Raw genomic sequence first — 22747 nt, forward strand, 5'->3', positions numbered from 1 at the left:
ACCACAGGGAGTGGATGCCATCCAGAGGGACCTGAACAGGCTTGACAGGTAAGACTGTGTGAACTTCATGAAGTTCAACAAGACTAAGTGCAAGGTGCTGCATGTGGGTTGGGGCAATCCCAGGCACAAAAACCAGACTGGAAGGAAGATAAATTGACCACCGCTCTAAGGAGAAGGACTGGGGGTTGCTGGTGGATGAGAGGCTGAACATGACCCAGTAATGTGGGTTTGCAGCCCAGAAAGCCAGTTGTATCCTGGGTTGCATCAAAAGCAGTGTGACCATCAGGGTGAAGGGCAGGAACTCTGCCCCTCTACTCTGCTCTGATGAGACCCCACCTGGAACACTCTGGGGCCCACAAAACAAGAAAGAGTTGGACCTGTTGGAAGGAGTCCGGAGGAGGCCACAAAAATGACCAGAGTGTTGGGGCACCTCATCTACAAAGACAGGCTGAGATAATTGGGTTTGTTATACCTGGAGAAGTCTCTGGGGACACCTTAGAGAACCTGTCAGTACTGAAAAGAGACCTATAGGAAACCTGGAGAGGGGCTTTTTACAAGAGCATGTCAAAAACAGGACAAGGGGGAATAGTCTTAAACTGACAGAGGGAGGGTTAGGTAACCAGGAAGAAATTATTTCCCATAGGGTGGTGAGGCATTGGAACAGCTTGCCCAGAGAAGTTGTGGATGCACCATTCTTGGAAGTGTTCAAGGCAAGGTTTCAGTGGGGTTTTGGGCAACTGATCTAGTAGGAGGTGACTCTGTCCATGCCAGGGGGTTGGAACTAAGTGATCTTTAAGGTCCTTTCTGATCCAAATCAGTTCATGATTCTATGAAATGCTGAGATTCCAGGGCCTGATAAAGAAAAAGCAGGTCCTTACCAGAGCATCTTTGAGAAACAGGATATTCAGATCCCATGGGGCTCAAAAGCTGATACAGAAGCTGGAAACCTCTGTACCATGCAGAGGCAGTTGTCTCTCCAGTGCTTAGGACAGTCTGCAAGATTTCCTGCAAAGTCGTAAAGTCTCCACTCCCTGTGTGAGATAGCATCTGCTCCAGGGTTGTGAGCAAATACTAGTTCTTCCTGGGATGTTGAGTCTGCCCAGATGTGTTTGTGACACAAGCTGGGTTTATGTCTGGTTTTAAACCCATGGTTTCATGCCTTAGTTTCCTCCCATTTATGGAGTGCTGTGCAACTGCTGCCAGAAACAGGTGTTTTGCAGCTCCTCTTCTCTACAGCAAGATAAGAATGTGGTCTAGCAGGGTGCCTAGCCACTAACTTGGGAGTAAAACATACCAAACGATTATTCTGCCAAACACCAGCCGTGGGAGGCAAAACAGCTAACTTCCAAGATAGTAGAGTTGGCAGATGGGTTACCCAGGTCCACAACGTCAGTGTGGATACTGTAGATTTTGTATCTTTTTAAATAAGGACGAGACCATCAGCCATGTTTGGCTGACTGCTGTGTGCATATATAGTGTTAAACAGTATAATGGCAGTGGGAATACAAGAAAAATGTGATTAGTTCTTATCAATAGGTACTAGTTTTCATTGTTTTACCTCAAGAATCTCAGAATAAAGAGAATCACACTGTGCTGGACCTGCATTTTAAATGATCTACAAGTGTTGCTTCAGCCTAATCTACACTTGCATTTCCCACAGTTGTTCTTTTATACTGAGACATTTCTGTGAAAATACTGCATATTGACATATTGACAGAGATATGCTTTAATGTACTACTGAAATTAATCAACTCTATAAAATCTGAGACAAGTATTCCATCCACCCCCTCCCTCTCCCCTCCCACCCAAATTCTGTTAGCAGAATAAATGTAACTATTAATGAAGTGAAGAACCTATATTGTAATCAGCGTTAAGCTCAGGTAGAATGCTGCTTCAGCCAATAGGCTTCTCTCCCCTTTTTGCCACTTACTGTTCATAGAATCATAGAATCGATTGGGTTGGAAAAGACCTCCAAGATCATCGAGTCCAACCCTTGGTCCAACTCCAGTCCATTTACCAGATCATGGCACTCAGCGCCACGTCCAATCTGTGTTTAAAAATCTCCAGGGATGGTGAATCCACCCCCTCTCTGGGCAGGCCATTCCAATGCCTGATTACTCTCTCTGGAAAGAATTTTTTTTCTGATATCCAACTTAAATTTCCCCTGGCAGAGCTTGAGCCCATCGTGCCCCCTTGTCCTATTGCTGAGTGCCTGGGAGAAGAGACCAGCCCCCACCTGGCCAGAACTTCCCTTCAGGCAGTTCCAGACAGTGCTGAGGTCACCTCTGAGCCTCCTCTTCTCCAGGCTGAACACCCCCAGCTCTCTCAGCCTCTCCCCACAGGACTTGTGCTCCAGTCCCTTCACCAGCCTTGTTGCTCTTCTCTGGACCCTCTCCAGCCCCTCAATATCCTTTCTGAACTGAGGGGCCCAGAACTGAACACAACACTCAAGGTGTGGCCTCCCCAAGGCAGAGTCCAGGGGAAGGGTCACTGCCCTGGTCCTGCTGGCCACGCTATTTTTGATACAGGACAGGATCCCATTGGCCTTCTTGGCCACCTGGGCACACTGTTGGCTCATGTTGAGCTTCCTGTCAATTAGTACTCTCTGCATTCTCTGGTACTATATCCAACACACAGGCCAGTCTTGGCAACCCATCTTCTGTGAACTGGTCCCTTGTCTAACACTGCAATTCACAACTATTTGTTGCTTGAGGCAAACCTTCAGCTTACCAAGTGCACAGCTTGTAGACAAGTTTGTGGTTTATTCCAGCATTTGATTTGCTGATTGGTTGCATTTATCATAGACCACAAGGTGTTGTGAACTGGCATGCATTGAGGATCTTATTACAGCACACAGACAAACAAGTGTGGCTTCAAAAGCCTCGTGCAAGGTATAATCCAGTGTCTAAAGCATTTGTACTCTATTGATGAAGAAAATGTAGCTGTAAAAGGTTAGTGGGTTTAGGTAAAGTCTGGCCATTCTAGAAAAAAGTATATAATAGTTTTACATCCTCCTATATATAGGGGTGCTCATGCTCAATAACATTTCTGATTCAGACTCCTATTTAGAACAATTTCATTAACTGAACTTTGGACTCCTATGTAAGGAAAGGCTCAGCTCCACTGAAGGCACACAAGAGTTTTTTACATGTTGAGGGGAAGGGGAAGCCCACACGACGCTGTTCTGTAATCACCACCCGGTATTTAAAAAACATCAGAAGCTGCAAACAGAAAGAAACAGGGAAAGGGATACGTACCTAGTGCCAAGGGAAGTTGTATCAGAGTAATCAAAACTGATCCTTAGTAAGAAGTGTGTAAGTGATGAGAGGGAATGCAGAATGCTTTGTACAGTCTCCAGTGCCAACTGAGCAGCTACTTAAGAATGTTGCTATGTTTTTGTATCTCAAAGATATTCTCTGCTCATTGAAACTGTAAAAGAATCTCTGCTGATTTGAAAAATGCAAATAATTTCCATGTTGTAGTTAATATTTTTAACAAGAGAACTGAGGTTTTGTGTAACTGAGGTAAAAAGGGACAAACATACTGTCAAACGGGTTTTTTTAAAGGGCAGGAGGGTGGGAACACTTTTATTCACACCCAGAGCAGGTCCACAGTATAAGAAGAAGAAAGTAAATGGTCTATGAGAAAAAACTGAACTGCAATCTCATGATGAAAAAGAGTGTTGCAATGTACTTCTGTATGGGACAAAAGAAGCCAATGGTGGGCAGACCACACGTCTAATGACAATTTACATTTAGATAGTATGATTGCAGATAGTGATAGTACAAGGGGGAATGGTTCTAAGCTAAACTAAAAAAAAAAGAATAAAAAAGGGAGATATAAATTAGGTGCTGTGAAGAAATTCTTTATTTGAAGGGTGAAGTGATACTGGAACAGGTTGCCCAGAAAAGTCATGGATGCCCCACCTCTGGAAATATTCAAGGCCAGGTTGAATGGGGCCCTGAGCTACCGTGTCTAGTGGTTGCATTGCTGTCCATAGTGGATGGGGCTGGAACTAGATAATCTTTAAGGTCCCTTTCAACCCACACCATTCTATGAGGTTTTGATTTTATGATAATGCTGAACTTGGCAAAGACCAGTTCCCAAAGGTCATTTTTGCAGGATTTTTTTTATTAATAGTTTAATCACACCTTAAATTTTCAATCTATTTAAAGAGATCAAATTTGTAAATTAACGTTCTTAATTCCATTTGTTAAAGCTCCTCAAAACATGATTTCTGGAGATGGTAAACATTTTAACTGCATTTTTCTGAACTGGTGCTCCATATAGATTTATAAAATATTGAAAACTAATAGATAACCATGAAAATGAGTAGTAGAAAGTCACTTTTTTTTAGTTTCAAAATTCCATTTTCACAAAGTCTTGTGGGATCCCTGAAGGTCATAATTTTAATGCTGTGCATTCGTCTACCCAGTCTGACCAACTCCTGCTCAAATCTTGTCTTGGCACATGACTACCATTGAAAATCTGGGCCCTAACACCTCTGGAACAGGACTTTGATGCCTGAGTCACGCAGGTATTTAAGATATTCTAACTAAATCCTTTACTTTTGAGACAGGTAGACAGGTCTATAAAGCTCACTCTTATTCAGTCCTGAGTAGGTAACCTCTTAGTCGTATGAAGCTACTTGTTGACTTATTCCTTTAATACTCAAAGTCAGCCTCAAGGCTCAACAATCGTTGTGCTACAGGGTCCAGATTTCAGGGTACCCTGCACGTGTAAAGGAATTGAACTAGTAAGACTGGACGAGAAGGTGTGAAGAGTGTGTGCCAGCATCCTCCAGGAAAAGCAAGAGAAAAGCTACTTTGGAGTCTAGACCTGTGCTTTTACTGCTGAAAACACCTTTGAAGTTGCTTGAAGAGTTGGGAACTAATGGTTTGCCAAACTGTCACTGTAGTTCCACAACAGTCTGCAGACTCCATATGGTCATATGTGTAACTCCAGAAAACTGCAGATTTGATCAGAGGAGCAAATGTCTGTTACTGTCCACCAGCTGCTTCTTGTCAACAAAATAAATTAACCTCAAGCAGTCAGTGAAGACATTGCAGATTTATAAACCAGACATGGTCACTTTAGACCTCAGTTCTGCCTTGCTCTTTGGCTTACATATGTGTCAATACTGGGCTTTTAGACTGATGCTTGTCTTACAGCACTCTCATGAAATCAGTTGGATCTGAGTTTGGAGGCTTCAAAAGAAACCACTACGTCTTTTGAAATCTAGTTCAAAAACTGAATATCACATGTTAAAAATGTGGTGGCTCATTCTTTGTGCAATCTAGCTTTGTCATCACCTGGCTCTTTTTCAGTTTTTCAGCTGCAAATTAAAGAATTCTCCAATACTTCCTGCACCTCAGAGGAAGTCCCTGCACATGTGCAAGTTGCTTCAGAGAGCTCCTTTTAGTTAAAGATGCACAGGTCCTGAAGTCTCTTACTGGGAACAAGGTGTTCACATAGCAGCAGAAATGAGGTGAGAGCAGAGATCAAAAATACACACTGGTAGAATTTAATTGACTTGCTGGGGTCTATGTGAGAATGTTTGTTAAGAAGTGGAGTACCAAGGCATCATAATCCTTCATGCTATAAATCCTTCTGAATGATAGGAGGAAAGAACTGAGATGGAGAGTGCAGGTGCAGATTGTGACCACAAACATCTGAAAACCCAGCTTGAAACTGTATATTTTCTTGGCCTGCAGAAGGCAGGGCCACCACAGCAGCAGTTCTGGAGTGTGGCTTATTCAATCCAACTGTAGAGGATTTCCTAAAATGTTTCTTTTTGCAGCATTTTCTGGATTCCAGATCTTGTTCCAGAATCAAGCTTGTGATATTTATGTCTTCCCTACAAGCAACCTGAGCACAGTGAGACTTGTAGAATGGAAGACGTTATCAAGTGTGTGCAAGATGGAACTTGGGAGACTTGGCTTTTCCTCATAGCTTGGCTACAGACTTGTACCAGTTTGGGCACATCATGTTGACTTTCCAGACAGGATTCTTGCACACATCTATGGTCAGAGGGAGTTTCAGGACTTTCTTCTTCCCTTGAGTCAGGCAAGATTTTTCAGTTGCATGTCAGACACAAGCAATGAAATGTTCTGGTACTGCTGGTCCCATTTAAGCTCATGCTAGACTTTCACCAAAGTTCCGGAACTGGGAGTCATAGCTGAGATCTTGTCCAGGCAAAGTTATGGCTCAGGCACTCACCAGTCCTTGCCCTTCCCTTTTTCTTGTCCATATCTCAGTTCAGTGGAAAACACCATGAGGGTTTCTGCACTTAATGAGTCCATATATTATATGAGTATGTGAGTGTGTGTGTGTGTGTGTGTGTGTGTGTGTGTGTGTGTGATACGATACCAGAATTTGATCTGCTTTTGCTAGTAAATATTTTTTAGTTTGTAAAAGACTTAAAAGTCTGGTGGACAAAACAAGCATTGTCAGTCTTTACCACCTCATCCTAGGCTTGCTTCTCTGTACACCTGGACATTCATGTGCAAATGCTAATTCCCATTTTGGGGTCTAACTGGAGAAAATAAGGAAGCTTAGTATGGGTTCTCAATTAGCAGAGCCAAATATTCTCATTGGCTGTTGAGAGAACTCTTTCTTTTCACTGAAGTGATGCAGCATGTGAAAGCAAACCAAAACAATAACACAAACCAACTAAACCCACAAACAAACAAAGAAACATGTGCATCAATTAAATATGTATATGTAGCTCCGCCAATGTCACAGTGCAATCAGTGTCTCCTTAGGTATGTTTTCTGGTTTTGGTGGATGAATGGATAATTTCTCTACTACTTGCTAAGTATTCCTAAGACTGAAATGCAGCCTCCAGAGGCACTGAGTCAGATCTTGTAAAACTTCTTTATGCTTCAAACCCACACAGTCGCTAGTGATGGTTTCTGTCATTCAAGCCCATTTTTAAAATTTGAATGTTAAACTTCAGCATAGGACAGGAAGAATTACTTCAATATGTAGTTAAGGGGAATGCACACACAAAGCTTGTGAAAGATTAAACCAGGCAGACAATAAATTCTGTTACCTAAAGAAAAAAACAGTGCTAATTTCTGTCAATGCTCTAGCTCAAAGTGTATTACTCTAGCCTGTTTTCTCCCTCTGTAAATAAACTTCAGTCACTATGATTGATAATCCCTTTGTTCCTAATCAAATGGCTGTTTGCTCCTCCCTCTTTTCCTGTACTCTTCTGTCCTTTTTTGGAATGTATAATAATATTTAAAGGCTCTCTGTGGAGAAAAAAAAAAGAAAGAAAATTGACCACAGTTCAAGACTGCATCTTGAATATTTCTTTTAACCAGGCTCAGGAGCCCTGTCAGTGAGTAAGTTAATATAAACCTGGCATTCAGAGGAGTCCTTGTTGGCCTTCCGCTGATTATACATACATACATTTCTAATATGCTATGATTCAGTGTCTGGAAGGAGAGAATATTCTCACTGACAGATAATCATTTAACAATTGATGGTACATGTTTTCAACACAGAGAGATAAGTAATAAACAAATACACAGGCATAAGAATGAAAAAGCTAATTAAACAGAACATAATAATACAATGATCATAGGATGTAACACAAGAAACAATATGCCAGTGGCAGATGGTGTATATGCCACAAAATTATCACACCAATAATGTCCAGCAGTTTGTTCAATTTTTGTTGTGATTCTGAAAATCCAGCAGGTATAATGTCTGACTACAATAATCACTTGGTTTTGCTATATAATAGCAGTTTTATACCTGATTATTAAAGTTTCCAGTTCTTCAGTTTGAGAGTATATTGTGTCCCATTGTGGTCATAAAGGTATAGACCAAATTTTAGGCCAGAATTCTTGCAGCACTGATGTGAGATTTTGAATATGATGGACCTCACTGTCCAAGTTAGTGCAGAGATTATCAGCTTCTGTGGGTTTATAGACTGCCAGTGGGTCTGGCAGTCTATTTACAGACTGTGGGTGATAGACTGCCAGATTTCTAGATGCAAAGGTTAGTGTCATTTGATACATTAAGTTTCTTTTCTTTTTGGATGTGGCCAATATTGTCTCCAGCGATAACACTTCTTCATCATGGTATTAGTAATGTTACAGGGAATACTCAGTATACTTTCTAAATGGATACTTGCGGTAGGATACAAGTTGAATGACAGTCTTCACTTAGTTCCTAGGACTGAAGAAAGAAGACTTAGGTCTCAGATTGTGCCCAAGCCTAAGTAATGATTAGTTTCACTCCCACATTATCCACAGTCCACAGTTTTCATTATTCCTTTCCCTTGAAAGTCCTGCAAATTGACTCAGTGTTTTCTGGGTGACAGGTGAGAATTCTCACCTGATTTCCTAGATACCACACCAAAGTATTCAAAGTTTCCTGCTGGAGTTGGTTCAGCACATAGGATTATTTATTAAGAATATTAACTATATCACTTTTGTTGGGAACAACTGCAGTGAGGGTTTCAGGGACACTGTTCAAAGCTGTGTAACATACTGTCTGTAGCCACCTGCCATTAGAATTCTTTACTGGCAGGTGTACAGAAATAACGAGACTTGATAATGATTCCCAATTGCTCTAATTCTTTTATCAATTCAGTAACAGGACAAATAGAAGGTAACTTGTATTGAGGAATATTAACTAGCTTTCTGTGGGGTGAAGGGGCAGCTGTTTGCACCAGATTGACAGTCAGGGATAAATTCGCATTATGCAAACAGTGGGCCAAAGGGTGTGATGTCTCTTTTCCCATTTTCCCCATGAGTCCATCCATGACTGTCCCTTCAATACATGTTAGCCAAAATCTGAGCAAAAGTTGACTGAATGCTCACAGTCAGGAGTCTGTCCGACTAAAGGTTAGCTTTTAAATCTGCATTTCAATACTGTAATCATAGGTCTACTTTTCTTCAGTTTGTTTTTGGCTCACTCTGGCTGCACTCTGTTACTATTTTTTAGTAGCTATGACAATCATGCAAATTCATATGGAGTTTATTAGCCATTATGTCCAACAGGAATTTGAAAAAACAGGTCCATATTTCTGATACTTGTTAGGAAGCAGAGGGACACATGTATAGTGTTTTACTGTGTGGAATAAAGCCATAGTACCCAATGTAAGCTGTGTTACATTTTCCATTGTAGCTTGGAAGAGCTCCACAACTTCCCTAATTCTAATACATCTGAAGACTAGAGGATAGGAAATTTAGACTGACTGAAGTTGTTCTACCTGGGTTTCTTGTGGGAAGCTTGAGTCACCAAAGGGTAAAAATCCCGTAATCTACATGGAGCCTGACTATCAGGCTTAATCCAGAGCAGCAACTGTAAGGATGAGAAACATGATGGTAATAAAGTAAGATGCATGATGAAATCACCTATCCTTTGGCTGGAACTGTCCCTTCTGCCTTGTACTTCACATACCAATGTGAACTGCATATTTTTTTCTGTACAGATCAAGACTTATTGCAGTAGACTTGCTCTAGACTGAAGAAGAGTTGATTTAGATTGGATACAAGGGTCTTGAGAGACATGAGAAGACAGTTTATAATTGAAAACGGAGGAGGGAAGGAAGTGTTGAATACCTCAGCCTTTTCTATGTCAGACCAGTTCTCTTATTTATCAGAGGCTTGCTTTTTCTTTGGTCTCCTTCTCTGACCACATACCTGATGAAGCCCTTCTTACTATTCTTATTATTCTGGTAATGTTTCTTCTCTGTTTGGGCTATCTATCAACTGGATTAAGACCTTAATGCACTCCATCAGTCTTCTGGCCTGCTTACAAGTTGCTGTGTTGCTTCTACAGCAGATGTCAGAGTGGTTGAAGCCCTGCACAATGATCAAAGCCTATGAGTTTGATGTTTCCTGTAGCTGAAGTAAGAACACTTCATTAACATTCCCCCTTGATCTGCTGGCCTATAGTAAATACCAACCATGAGATATCCTTCATTGGCTTGACCCCTTTTTTTTGCTCCTAAATTTTACCCATTTTACGTGTTCATCACTGGTTTTCAATGGCAGCTGTGTGTAGTTTATCCATTCATTTTACACGAAGAGTGACATCCTCTTCACTGCCCTCCTGCCCTCCTTCCTTTCCTGTCGGTTCTGAACAATTTAGACCCACTAATTGCAGCACTCCAGCCGTAAGATTGTCCCTTCATGTTTCATTGACAGTGATTAAACCACTGTGTTGTAGCTGCACAGCACTTTACAGCTGTTGCTGTTTGTTACTGATGCTGCATGCATCAGTACAGGGGCACTTCACCTGGGTTACAGGCTGCTTCACCTCTTTAGGTGAATACTCCCCAATGCCTTTGAGGCAATCCACAGGTCAGTTATACCAGTTTTCAAGGTCCTTAATCAGTTTTTTCAACTAACATGGAGTCTTCTTAAAGTTTTACTTGCAGTGGTTTTTGGGTTTTTCTCTCTCTCATGAATCAGGCACTTCAGCAACACCAAGAGAGATGAAACAGAGATAATGAAGGATTCAGGGTAAAAATCATCTCATTGCAAAATCTAGCTTATGCAGAGTCCTAAACACCACTTAAGATGCTATCAGCTTTTAAGAGATGCATTGGGCACAGTGGATGGATGTTTCACTTTCTCATTTTAGTAATACAATGTACTTAGTACCACTGCTTTCAACATTGTATCACAGTAAGATGAGACTCACGCCATAAACTGATTCTGCCTGACCATTAGGAGGTACCGGAATCTAGACTCCAATTTTGTGTTGGATTTAGGCAGAATTAGTGATGAAGGGCAGGGAGAGGGGGTGGAGGGGGTGGGAGTGGGGGAAGCACTGCTACTCTACTAAAGAGCTTGCATCAGTGTCAGATTTCTTGTAATTATTGTTCTGACTGAAAAAAGTGAGGTCTGAAATCACCTAAAACAAAAAGAAGTTAAAAATACTGAGTGCAGTAATTCTCTGCTCAGTGCAGTATTTGAAGTTTGTAAACTTTAAAACAAAAGTCACAAGAAAGAAGAAACCCAAAAAGCTTTTTATAACTTTCCCTGGATCTGTTTGATATAAATTATCAAGGAGTGTAACTCTGGACATCAATCAGTATTTTTGTGCCTAGAAAAATGAGTTAACAGTTGTTTCAAACCTTAGATAAAATCTTGTCTTTAAGTACCTGAAGACATTAAGCAGATCTGAAGGTGGTTTCTGCACACTGCTGAAAGTTTCCCTGTTTTCCAAATCTAGCACTTACCTTAACAAGGTATTAGACTAAAAGTAGTATCTCTTACTGACTTACTTGAGTGAAATGACAGGAAAAAAAAGGAATCTATATTATCTTAAAAAGACTTTATTGAAACTTAAAATAGGCAAGAAAATGGAACTCCTCAGCACCAGAAGCAAATGAAGTGCAAAACACAACTGTTAGGTTACATATCTGCAAAACTGCTGCCCCATACTGCACAGAAACAGTCTTCCTGAACTTCCAGATAGCCTGTAGTCTGGAGTGCATGTTGCATTAATATTGAAGGTTTCTTGGCATATTTCTGGAAGACAATTTAGTTGTTAAAAGGTTAGAAAGATTGTTAGTTGAAGGACTGATGCTATTTGCACACCTTTTAGTATAAAATTCTGCAGTATTCAAATCTGCAGTTTTTGGATGTCTCACCAAAAAAAAAAAAGAAAAAAAAAAGGGAAGTCTGTGCCACAATGCAGTCTTGGGTGTTACCTTCAGCAGGGGAGTAGTTTTAAAGCAACTTCCCCCCAGGAAGTGAGTGAAAAATGAATCATCATAAAGCAATAGTGGTTCTGTTCAACTCTTTCTGCCAGCTGTGAACTGCCAGGAGTTTCACGAAGGCGGCATGTGCTTGCCCTATGGCAGCAAACTAAAAGAGCTGCAGATGCCTGTGAAAGGTGTAGAGGAAGATGTGACACCCTCACATTTCACAGAATCAGGAGACAGAAGCTGTTGAAGTCGTTTCCTGTTTCAGGGCTGGGGATCTAACACTCCATGGAGCTTAAGCAAACAAATCAAGAAAGGTTTTGAACGTCCTTATATAATTGCTGGGACACAAGAATCATGTAAATAGTCTGCTGTAAGTCTCAGAGATGTTAATCCTCTAGGAAGTCATGGTCACCTGTTCCCATGCTGGGTGAAAACCTCAGCCAAGTGCGTGAGAGAAAAGGGTAGCACAGTGGAGCAATGCTGGCAAAGGCAGGATTTATGAAAATCTTTCCCACTTGCACTATTGCACAGGAGACGGTGGCACAACTGTGATGTGCAAAATGCAGTGAATTACCAGTCTGCATACTTTGATCTCACGAAATTGCTGTTGTTCCACAGCAAGTGCACTCTGGCTAGTAAATTGCGATGTGATTTTTCTTTGTTTATGCATGTGTCAGTTTTCCCATTATTTTACTCTTCCTGAGAGCCAAACCCGCCGGCTTGGCTCCGCACACACAGCTATTTCACCGCACGGCAGCACCGCACGGACGGGCGCCAGGAGGCATTTCCCTCACTTTCAGAGAAACCCTATGTTACGTTCCGGGTGTCTTCCTATGCCAACAGATTTGCTAGAATGTTGTTTATGTGGCAACAAAGTAATAAACCGGCTTCACCCTGACAAGTTAAGGGGTTTACCGACACTCCGGACTATTCTGCTTTCAGCAGCAGGCGCAGTGTGTCCCTGTGAGGGACCGGTACCCACCGCCTCCCGCTGACACCTCCCAAGCTGACGACTGGATGGGGCGGTCCCTGTTCCCCACACGTGCCCGTGGGGGCCGGCTCGCCCGATCGATCGCGACCTTTGCCCCTTGCCCGTCGCCCCCTCCCCAGAGCGCCGAGCCGCCCCGGTGTGCTGAGCCGCCCCGCGAAGGTGAAGGGCCCGCGGCGGCGGAACGCGAGACCGGGCGAGGATGACTCCGGGCTGTGCGCGCAGGGTCCGCTCGGGTCGGCCTGCGGGGGTCCCGCTGCAGCTGTCCCGCGGGGGCACGGTCGCAGTGCGGGGGCATCACGCCCGAGGCACTGCTGCGAGCGGAGAGAGGCCTCGGGGAGGTGCCGGGCTGCCCGTCCGCAGGGCCGCTGGGGCTGGAGGCACGGAGGGAAGGAGGCAGGGATTGAGGAAGCAGGCGGGGAGCCTTCCTCCTCCTCCTCGGCAGCAGCGGCCGCTTCTCCCCAGAACAGCCGACGCGGCTTTGGCAGCGGCTGCTTCTCCCCAGAACAGCCGACGCGGCTTTGGCAGCGGCCCCCTCTGCGCGGCCCCGGCTGGAGGCTCCCCACGCCGCCTATGCCGCGCCCACGCGTCCCCACTGGCTCTGATTGCTCCGGCGCCCCCTCGGTGGGGCTGTTCCCGGGGTGGCGATGCCAGTAGCCGCCCGCTTAGCATCCCCCGGGGCGCGGCCCGACGCCGGGTTCCTCGGCCCTGCCCGCGGCGCCGCTCGGCGCGGCGAGCACGGCGGCGAGCGGCAGCTCCGGCAGGCCGGCGAGGCGGGCCGGCGCGGCAGATGGGTGGCTTCTTCCGCCGCCCCCTTCCTGCCTGCCTTCTCCTCCTCCCCTCCGCCGCCCCCCGCCTCCTCCACTGCCTCCTCCCCCGCTGCCGGGGCCGCCGTCGCCGCCTCTACCTCCCCCTCGGCTGCCTGCCTTCTCCCGGCACTCCCGCAGACCCGCGCTCGCTCCCGCTCCGGCTTCCCGGGACTCGCCATGAGCGGCGGTTCCGGTCGCTTGCCGCCGCCCGCCGCCCTCTGCCCGCCGCCGCTGCTCGGGCCGAGCCTAGCGGAGGCGGGAGCGCGGGGCCAGGGCCGGGGCAGCCCCGCCGGGCACGGCGCGCCCCGGGGCACCGCGGGCGGCAGAGCTCCGCCATCAGGTGAGAGGGAGAGGGGCGCGGGAAGCGGGGCCGGGCGTCCCACCGCCGGCTGGCAGCGCGCCGGTCCGCAGGGCCGCGGAGTTGCGCTGCGCGTCCCCGGGGTCCGTCCCCGGGGGGGAGGCACAGGCGGGACGGGACGGAAAGGAAAGTCGCGCCCTTCTCAGCTCGGCGGCTCCGAGGGCAGGCCGTGTGTCGCCTGGCCGGCCGCGGGGCACCCGGGACCGCCTCTGCGCCGCTGGCTCTTCCCCCGACGGCGGGCCGGGGTGGGAGCATGGACCGCCCGCAGGGCTGCCGCTCGGGCGGCCGCCTCCGGCTGTCGCGCTGCTGCCCGAGCTCCCCTGCCCTGGCCCCTGCCCGCCGGTGCAGCCGCAGGCGCTGCGCGGCGCAGGGCATCGTGCCTGCTCCTGCTCTCCCTCTCGCCGGCCCTGGGCACGTCTCCTCTGTCTCATCACACTTTTATGTGCCCTGGGCAGCGCTGGGGCCTCGACGGCTCTGCCGCCCCCCCTTCCCTGCGCAGCGGCCGCCGGCCTGCAGCAGCCTGCCCGCTGCGCCACGCTCCTGGAGGATCTGTGTGTGTGTGAGAAAGGGCGATGTGTCCGTGTCCGTGTCCGTGTCCGCGTCTGGAGCCAGGCTCCGCCCCTCGCAGCGGGCCGGCGGTGGCTGTGGGAACTCACGGTGACAGGTCACCTCAAGTTCCTGCGCCGAGCTCCAAAATGCTGTTCGCAAGTCAGGCTGCTGCCTCGCTGAGTGTCTTCGGGCCCCTCATCGGCAGCCCCATAGACGTGTTCTTGGATTTCCTCTTAGGAACAACTCCACAGCAGGGTCTCTGAGGGGGTGGTTTTGGACGTGTGATTCGTTCGTTCTGGAGCTTGGATGCTTCCAGGACTGTGGTCCCAGCAAATGGGTTGATGTGCTTGTTTACAGTCAAGCACGAGAGCTGCTTCCAAGGCTGCGCTGGAGTTTCCCACATGCTTATATTTAAACGCATGTTTGTGTGGTTTTGGGACCAGGGCCTTGGATGTTTTCCTAAGCTGTTCTTTGTGAACGGCAGCCAGAATGAAGCTGTTTATGTATATATGAAGTTAGTAATTAGGAAGTGGTATGGTAGAAGGTCAGAAGACAAGACATTTTTTTGGGCCTGGAGGGTAAAGAAACTAGCTGTCTAATTAGTCTTTTCTTAGCATGTATTTTTAGTGGTGCTTATGTCTTGGGCACTTACTTGGGTGATTTACAGGTCTGTGGTATGGGTGTTCACACTGATAGAAATTTTGCTCTGAAATGAAGTAGGTTTTACAAACTCCACTTGCAATTCATGATTGACAACGTATTAAAGGATTACAATGCAGAAACTTGAGGGAGAACTTGAATTTTTAGCTTTGAATTGTATTATATAGCTCAGAAATTGCTTTTCCCATTTCCTGGGTCCACACAGCATGTGGGGTGGATTAGTCTCTCCTGAGCCTTCCTAGTAACATTTATAGGAGAAAAATACTCTTCCAGTATAGGTTATCTAGAAATAAATGTTTTACTTGATTAAGCTTGATTTCAGCTTTTTGTTTTAAAATTGCACTGGATGTTCCTGGTGTAGATGATACCCTTATCTTAAAGCCTGATCTCAAAACCACTCCTAATCTTTTTAAGCTCTTAATCCAATAGGCAACTGACCTAGTATGCCACTGCTGCAAAATAAAAGCTTCCGTATTTTCCATGATTTGGAAAATGATGGTGGAGAAAAGAGCTGTAACCCTTATGATATAATGAATCCATCACAGGCCTAGGGGGTGGAGACCCTTTCTGTTAGATTAGGGAATGCTGAGCTTTTTATTCTTGAGAAAGTGAAGGGGCTGTTTGGGTTTGTCCTGAAGTTTTGGTATTCACAACCCCAGATCCTGTGTTTAAAAATCCTGTGCTTAATGGTCATTGGAATAGCTGAAACCAGTTTGCTCAAAAGGACTTTTGCAATGCCCAAGTTATGTGGTTAAGTTTTACAGTGTACTGAAGTCACAGTAGCAGGTGGATGCTTGTTATTAGTCATTGTCTCAAAAATGCATAACATGCTTTCAGGTGGTATAATTCACATTCTGATTTTGAAGTAATGTCATAATTTACAGACAGATCCAGAAGATTTCTAGTCTGGGGATGAGAAATGTTTGGTTGCTTTTTTTCTTTTTTTTCCCCTCGAAAGGGAAAGACTGTTATTTTTTGTGAAGGTCTGCCTTTTTCATTCAAGTATTTGTCATCACTGGGAAAAATTATGCACTAAACTCAAGCATCAGGAGTGAACTTTGATTGTTTTGCTGAGCGTCCTCTTAGTCGTGGTTTTGATGCAGCAGCCACTATTAGTGTTCCTCATACTTTTGAGAAAACTTTTGATAAAAAACTGTATTGTGGTCTGGTCTTCAGACTTTAGGGAGAAGTGAAATGACTGTTGTTTACATGCAGGGTTGAGAGAATGGTTACTATGTTTTCTCCCCCAGCAGAAAAACCTTCAGTGATGGGTGGGTCTTTTTTTGCTATTTTTCCTTCTTGTTTTCTCCCAGTGCGTGTCAACAGAATAGAAAGTCTGTATTCATGACTGTTAAATCAGTGAAACCATACTTGGAACAGAAATGTTGCAATGAAGAGCTGATTCTTTGTTTCATTCAGAAAATTGATTCTGATCTTGAGAGGCACTTCACCTTCTGTAAAGTATTTTGCCTCCACTGGGATACCTGCATCTCCTTAGTGGAAAAGAGAAGCTTACCTGGAGGAAAGCTTGTCAGCTAGGAAAATTGTGTCTGTAGTGAAAATTCTTATATATTTTAATTTTTTTTAAGGTCTATATTAACCTTCTCAAGCTTTGCGACATCTAGGAATGAAGGATGGCTTTTGAAATTTGTGCTGTACAGTGTGATATCCATAACTGGTGAAAGCAGTTGTTCTTGTAAACATCCTTGTTATGCCTGTGAGCTCTTTGGATGTTGTCTGATGAACTTTGCTAAATTTAATTAATATTGCTTGCCCTCCTTGTGTTGCTAAGTCTTCAGTTAGTTTAGTTGTTGCTTAAGGTGCAAATGAGGTGAAGTCCTACCAGAAAACATTAAGAGGAGTAATGGAAGGTGCTTATTTTGGCAGATAGCTAGGCATTTGCTAAGTTTTTCAGTTTGGAGAAGCCAAAATTTCTGCTGAAAGGATCAGTGCCAGTTTTGAAACATGCATGATTGTGGAATGTGAGGAGTTGGACTTCCTTGTAAAGACAGTACTGATGTGTAAGTTAAATGCAGTAGAAAGCTGAATTCATAGTGATTCTGTCCAATGCTGTGTGTCCTAAGCAGTTGTAGTAGAATTGTATATTCATATTGACACATACTGACTTTTCTGCTCTCAGCAGTTCTGGATAGGTGTAACACCTATGTGTGGTATTTGTGATTCTGTTCTCAAACTGGAAAGCAGTCACTGTGGCCTTACAGTGAGAGTCATATTTAATTCTGGCATGCCTGGAGATAGATGCTAATTTTTTATTTGTGACATGGTGATGCCTTCACAGCTTTATGATCGTATAAAATGTGTTCAGATGGAAAGATAATTTCTTTGTAAGAACAAGTGAAGCACATTCAGGATGTGGATGCTTTTCAACAGTGTCAAAGGTTTGGCCCAGCTGTTGCTAACCCTGGACTGGCCCTCCTTCCCCCTCCCAGAACCTTCCCAGCAAAGGAAAGGGAAAAAAAACAGAAAAGACACGCACTGTAAAGAAACTGAACTGAATAAAAAGAATAAATTATATTTACTAACATTTACAAACCACACTATATACACAATACACAGGATCCCACCCCCCAGGGGAGAGGGGAAGGGAGAAAAGGGGATTGATTAGCCGGAAAATAGGGAAGACACCAACCCAACCCAAAGAAACTGAATGAATCAAAACAAACACAATTAAAAACCTCAAGGAAGGGGAACAAGAATGAAACAATCTCACCCAGGACAGGAGAAACACCAGGGACCGGAGGGACCAGACTCCAACCACCTCCCTCCAGCTCCTCAGCCCAGGACAGGGAAAAAACCACACAAAACCACTCCCCCCCTGCTACGTGGAAGACACGTGTGGAACATTTGTAACTTCCTTAGATGCAATGGTTACTGAGGAAGCCATGGGGCAAACCATTACAAACAGTTACAATTGATTTTGATAGATTAAAGAGAAAAGTAAACAAGCAAGCAAAAAACCCATCAAAACCAGAAAGTCGCTTTGCAGAACCTCTGCTTTACTTCGGTCCCAGTGCAATGTAAAGAAATGGCTTGATAGTCCTTTTTGGTTAGAATTATCACAATACTGTAAACCTGTTACTCCAGTGTTTGATGGGTAGAATTAATTTGTCTTGGACACTAGATTATAATTGCCATTAGCATCTCAATTAGTTATTATAATGGTGGTATGTCAGTTTTGCTAATTTTGAGTTATAAAGGATGGTAGAAGGCTTTGGTTTTTACATGAGTAGAGGTACTTACAATAGATTCTAGTAACTATGGAATTAATGTTAACAGATGTACAATAAATGTTTATTTCAGGGAGTTGGTTATAAGAGATAGGAGTTACATATTTATAGTATTAATTTGTGACATAAATGCAAATGTACTTCCTTAACAATTATTTTCAGATAATGTGCATTCATTTTTAGCCATTCCCTGTGACTACTTTATCACTTTTGTTTATTACTTCACTTTGACTTAGTTTGGTAAATTAGTATGTAGTGCTTATATAAACTGGAAATTATAATTTTATACCCTGAAATTGTTCTTTGGAGGTATGCCTTTTAGGTGCCAGCACCAGCCAGCTCAAGTGAATGTCAGCAAGTGTTGATAGTCTCCCCCGGCTGCCCTGAACATAAGTATTTAAAGACAGCTTAACCTTGAGATAAAAAAAAACTAATTATATAAAATTAATATGCAGATCTTTTAATTGTAGTTTGGGTAGTATGAACAACTTTATCCTTGTTTAATCTGGCATATTCTAGATGTAAATATGCAGAAGCACAGGAATGAAAAATTCCAAATTGGCTCTAAAGTACAAATTTCAGTTTAGTAATAGGAAAAAGAATGGAGAGAAGCCTTTAATTTCTAAATGCATGCTCTGCTTTGCAACATCTATTAATGAAATAATCTAAAATATCCCTTTGGTCTAAGCGTTCAAGATACTGATTATTGTCAATATCTGTATATTTGAACTGGATGACCTGCTGAAACTGATCCTTCAACTGTCAGAAGGACTGAATTTTGGGGGATTCACAGGAAAAAACATAGACCTGCAATATAGCTGGCAATTGATTTGCTTTGTGAACTCACATTGCCTTGGCTCAAAGTTATTAGTTGCCTACAGCAAGGCCAATGTGTGTGTTGGTTTCCATACTGGTCTCGCTCTGCAGACATTAGTGAAGGTGGCACAGATTTGCCAGCTGAAAAGCAGTTTAGGTATGATGTCTTGTACAGTTTTTGGTTAGAGTTGTCTGATTTTGCAAATGATTGCCTCCTCTCATTTAAGGTAACTAATAATGAAAAATTGATGATTCAATGTGCAGTACAGTCTCAGTTCAAAAAAAAGGAATGCCATGAGAAATTACAGGTGTATATATATGTATGTGTGTGTATTAGCTTTGTTCTTGTCCTATCAGTTCCCTTATAAATCTGCATGATTCTTCTGTATTTGATGACAATGCTACGTTTGCATTTTCATATCCATCTGAAGTTGACACTGAAGGTGCCGTTTGCTATTTGAGTCTTGTTCTATGTCCTTCCAAGATGAAATTACTATAGAAAAAAAAGTTAGGCAGCAGAGTGGATTTTGTGCTTTCACTTCTTTACTGGTGCTTTCAGATGGGTGTAAATACGGAAAAGTCAAGACTCCTCTCAGCATAGTTTGAGAAATATGTTTGCCTTGTCACAGAAAGGTTAAAATGAGAAACTGCTTTAAAGAGTATTAATAAGCATGACTGAGAATATTGTAAATTCTTTGGAAAGCTGTGTTCTATTAAAAAATAGTGCTTATTTTCCTCTGCCTTTTTATACTTTGCTTTACTGCTTATACAGCCCTTTTTTTCATGCACAAATTATCTTGGCAAAATGAAACTCACGTGCACACAGAATCTTTTTGACCCGTGGTTGGTTTGGTTTTTTTGGTTTTGTTTTCTTTTTTTCTAAGAAAGACAGGCTTTAATCTTTTTCAACGAATAGCATTGCAACATTTTTTCTTAGTTCTTGCATCTTGGGTGTTTTAAATGGCCTCTTATGACATCCTCTTTATATTAGAAGTTCAGATGGAGATGTGTCATCTAAATGTAAGAGTTGTCGGTGTTAATGTGATGCAGTTGTAAATGGGATAACAGGAAGGGAGACCACCAAACTGAGAGGGCAGATTATGAAGTTTGCAGTGTCTTGGTTTTGGCTGGGATAGAGTTAATTTTCTTCCTTGCAGACATGCTGGGCTGGCATCCATCAGTGGATGGTGAGCAATGGTATTGGGCATCACTTGTTTCTCCTGGGTTTTATTTCTGGGCCACCCCCTCCCCCAGTCCTCCTTATCTCCTTTATCTCCTTTTTCATTATAATTATAATATAATTTCATTGTTGTTGTAGTGTTTTACCTTATTTCAATTACTAAACTGCTCTTATCTCAATCCATGAGTTTTACCTTTTCCTGGATTCTCTTCTGCACCCCACTGGAAAAAAGGGGAAGAGTGATTGAGGTCTGCTGGTCAAGGTTAAACCACAACACACTAGGAATATTCTTTACTAGGAATATTCTTTACAGGAGTATTCTAATATGATGGTGTTGCTTTCTCCCTCCTTTATTTTACTGGGTATGTTTTGTTTTGTTATTTTTGTACCTTCTGTTTCATTCTGTACTTGTTCTAGACTATTTTTTTCTTGTTTGTATATGTGAAGTACAGCAAATGAGTACTTGTTAGAATTCCCTGAATAAGGAAAAGGTCCTCCATTCTTGATGGGAAAATGCTGTTGTTCTTGTGCATTGATGACTTAAAATAAAACTTCCTTCGGGAAGTCACTTGGTATGTTATGCAGGCCAAAGAATGCATACTTCGCTTAGGGAAAGATGCAGGAAGTGGTTTTTGAGAAAGTAAGGCTTAGGTATTTTCAGAACTCTTTTAAGCAAGCATGATATACAGTGTTTTCTGGGCTTCTCAAATACACACCCGTACTCCAAATGTTCATTCTTAAAACACTCTTCTCTAGATGTTTCTCCATAACGAGTCTGGCATCCTAAGTCTGGCAACTCTGCAGCTCTACCCTCCTGAGTTGCTGTTTCCTTTATCCCTGGTATCATGTTTAGATTGAGCCTCTGCATCCTCCCTCTCATGCAAATGCTTTGCAGCCATGATGTGTGAAAAAGTAACATCTGTTATCAGTCTGTTGGTGGGAAAGTGTGTCAAGATGTTTCTCTAATTTCTTTTGTAATGACCGGAGTTCTGCATCCACACAAATCATCTTTGTTGCTTCCTGCGTTGTCTGGCAGCTGGTGTGGTTTTCTTGAACATAGGCTGTCATAATAACCAGCCTTCAAAGAAACACTGTAGTATTTCAAAGCTCACATCTCTTTAGCATGTGAGTTTGCTTGCCAGCTTCCAGGACAATCCCAAATGGGAAATTATAATCTTGAAAGGAAACATACTCCATAATTTCAATTTAAAAAAACCAACAAAACGAAACAAAACAAAGAAACCCAAATCAAACCACAAAAAAAAAAAATAAAACAACCATCAAGCAGAAAACCCCAACAAAACAAAACCTTACTTAAGTCTTTAAGGGATTTTCTGTTCTTTTTTGTAATGTACACAGCTGTAGCACGAAGATGTGCAGCTAGTAACAGTTAAGAACATTATTAAATGGTTCTTAAACTGTTAGAGTGTGTTTGTGATTGTTTTTGATATTCGTTATGAATAGTGGAATTGTACTTTTTACTGGAATACTACTGCTCTGTGCTTCCAAAAGAAATGTGGTTTTTGCATTTTTTTTTGAAGGAGGGCACAAGGAAGGTCATTATGTTACATATTTTCTGCCAGTCTGTGGAGGAGTAAAGTATGAATTCTGTGAATTTTACTGAAATATTTCATATTCTGCATGCCTGGAAAATTCCCAATTAGGAAGATTACCCTTGAATAGTTTAAATATTGCTAAAAGCCATACACTGTATTTGTTTGCATAGCTTCTAGTTGTATGAGAGCTTGAGAAACAGCTATTAAACTGCAAAGTATGGCTAGTGACATTAGCTGTGTATATGGGTCTGTTGGGGAATACAGGAACAGCTCCTATGCTGTATGATTGAACCTGCACCACAGAACTGCAGCACCTAGAGGTGTAGGGGAAATTGAGTCTTGTTTTTGCTGTCATGGTTGGTGCACTTTCTCAGAAAGTGCCAGATAACTGAATTGAGACATGTGTTGTTCAGTAATGTGAGCTATTTTTTCCAAGCTTGTAAGGTATTAAAATATGTACAAATAATAAAAAAAAATACAGTCACTAATGTATTTTTATATTTTTTTGTTATTCTTTACCAAACCAGTGTTTCTGATGTGATGACTTTATAGAGCATAAATTTTCTATGATATTTTTAAGGGAGAATGGTGCAAACAAGAATTCAGCCAATAACATAAAATATGAGTGTGGCAGAAAGTAAGGAAGTGTGAAAAACCATTACATGACCTCCTCTGGTTGCCTTCCCATGTAAAAGTGAAATTTACATTCCATGTAAAGCTGTCGTGCTTGTTCTCCCAAGTACTGTTTCTCTCTAAGTTGCTTCTAACTTGAGTGAGGCCTTTTCGTTTCTTAAAAAGACTTTTTAAGAAATCAGTGGTTAAGTAGCAGATAAATTAGTCTGCTCCCCGAAGCAAGTTGGTTCTGCTGTTTGACTTACTTGTCCATGGACACAGGTAGTTGAT

The 22747-nt window shown here is 43.0% G+C and overlaps 1 protein-coding gene across 2 annotated transcripts in view; it reads left to right on the plus strand.

The window, feature by feature from the left end:
* Nucleotides 1-12729: 12729 nt before the first annotated feature.
* The window catches only part of RNF38 (ring finger protein 38), a 116539-nt gene continuing 106521 nt past the window's right edge, over nt 12730-22747 (plus strand). Inside the window, exon 1 of one of the 2 annotated variants that reach the window (XM_071580813.1) lies at nt 12730-12830. Coding sequence is in view for 1 of the 2 variants with exons in the window: in XM_071580812.1 (XP_071436913.1) it covers nt 13316-13817 (502 nt within the window). In the remaining variant the exon portion in view is untranslated. Of the gene's footprint in view, nt 12831-13315; nt 13818-22747 lie in introns of those variants that run through there. The other variant, XM_071580812.1, reaches the window with a different exon arrangement.

This window comes from Pithys albifrons, chromosome Z, assembly GCF_047495875.1.
Source record: "Pithys albifrons albifrons isolate INPA30051 chromosome Z, PitAlb_v1, whole genome shotgun sequence".
Lineage (NCBI taxonomy): Eukaryota > Metazoa > Chordata > Aves > Passeriformes > Thamnophilidae > Pithys > Pithys albifrons.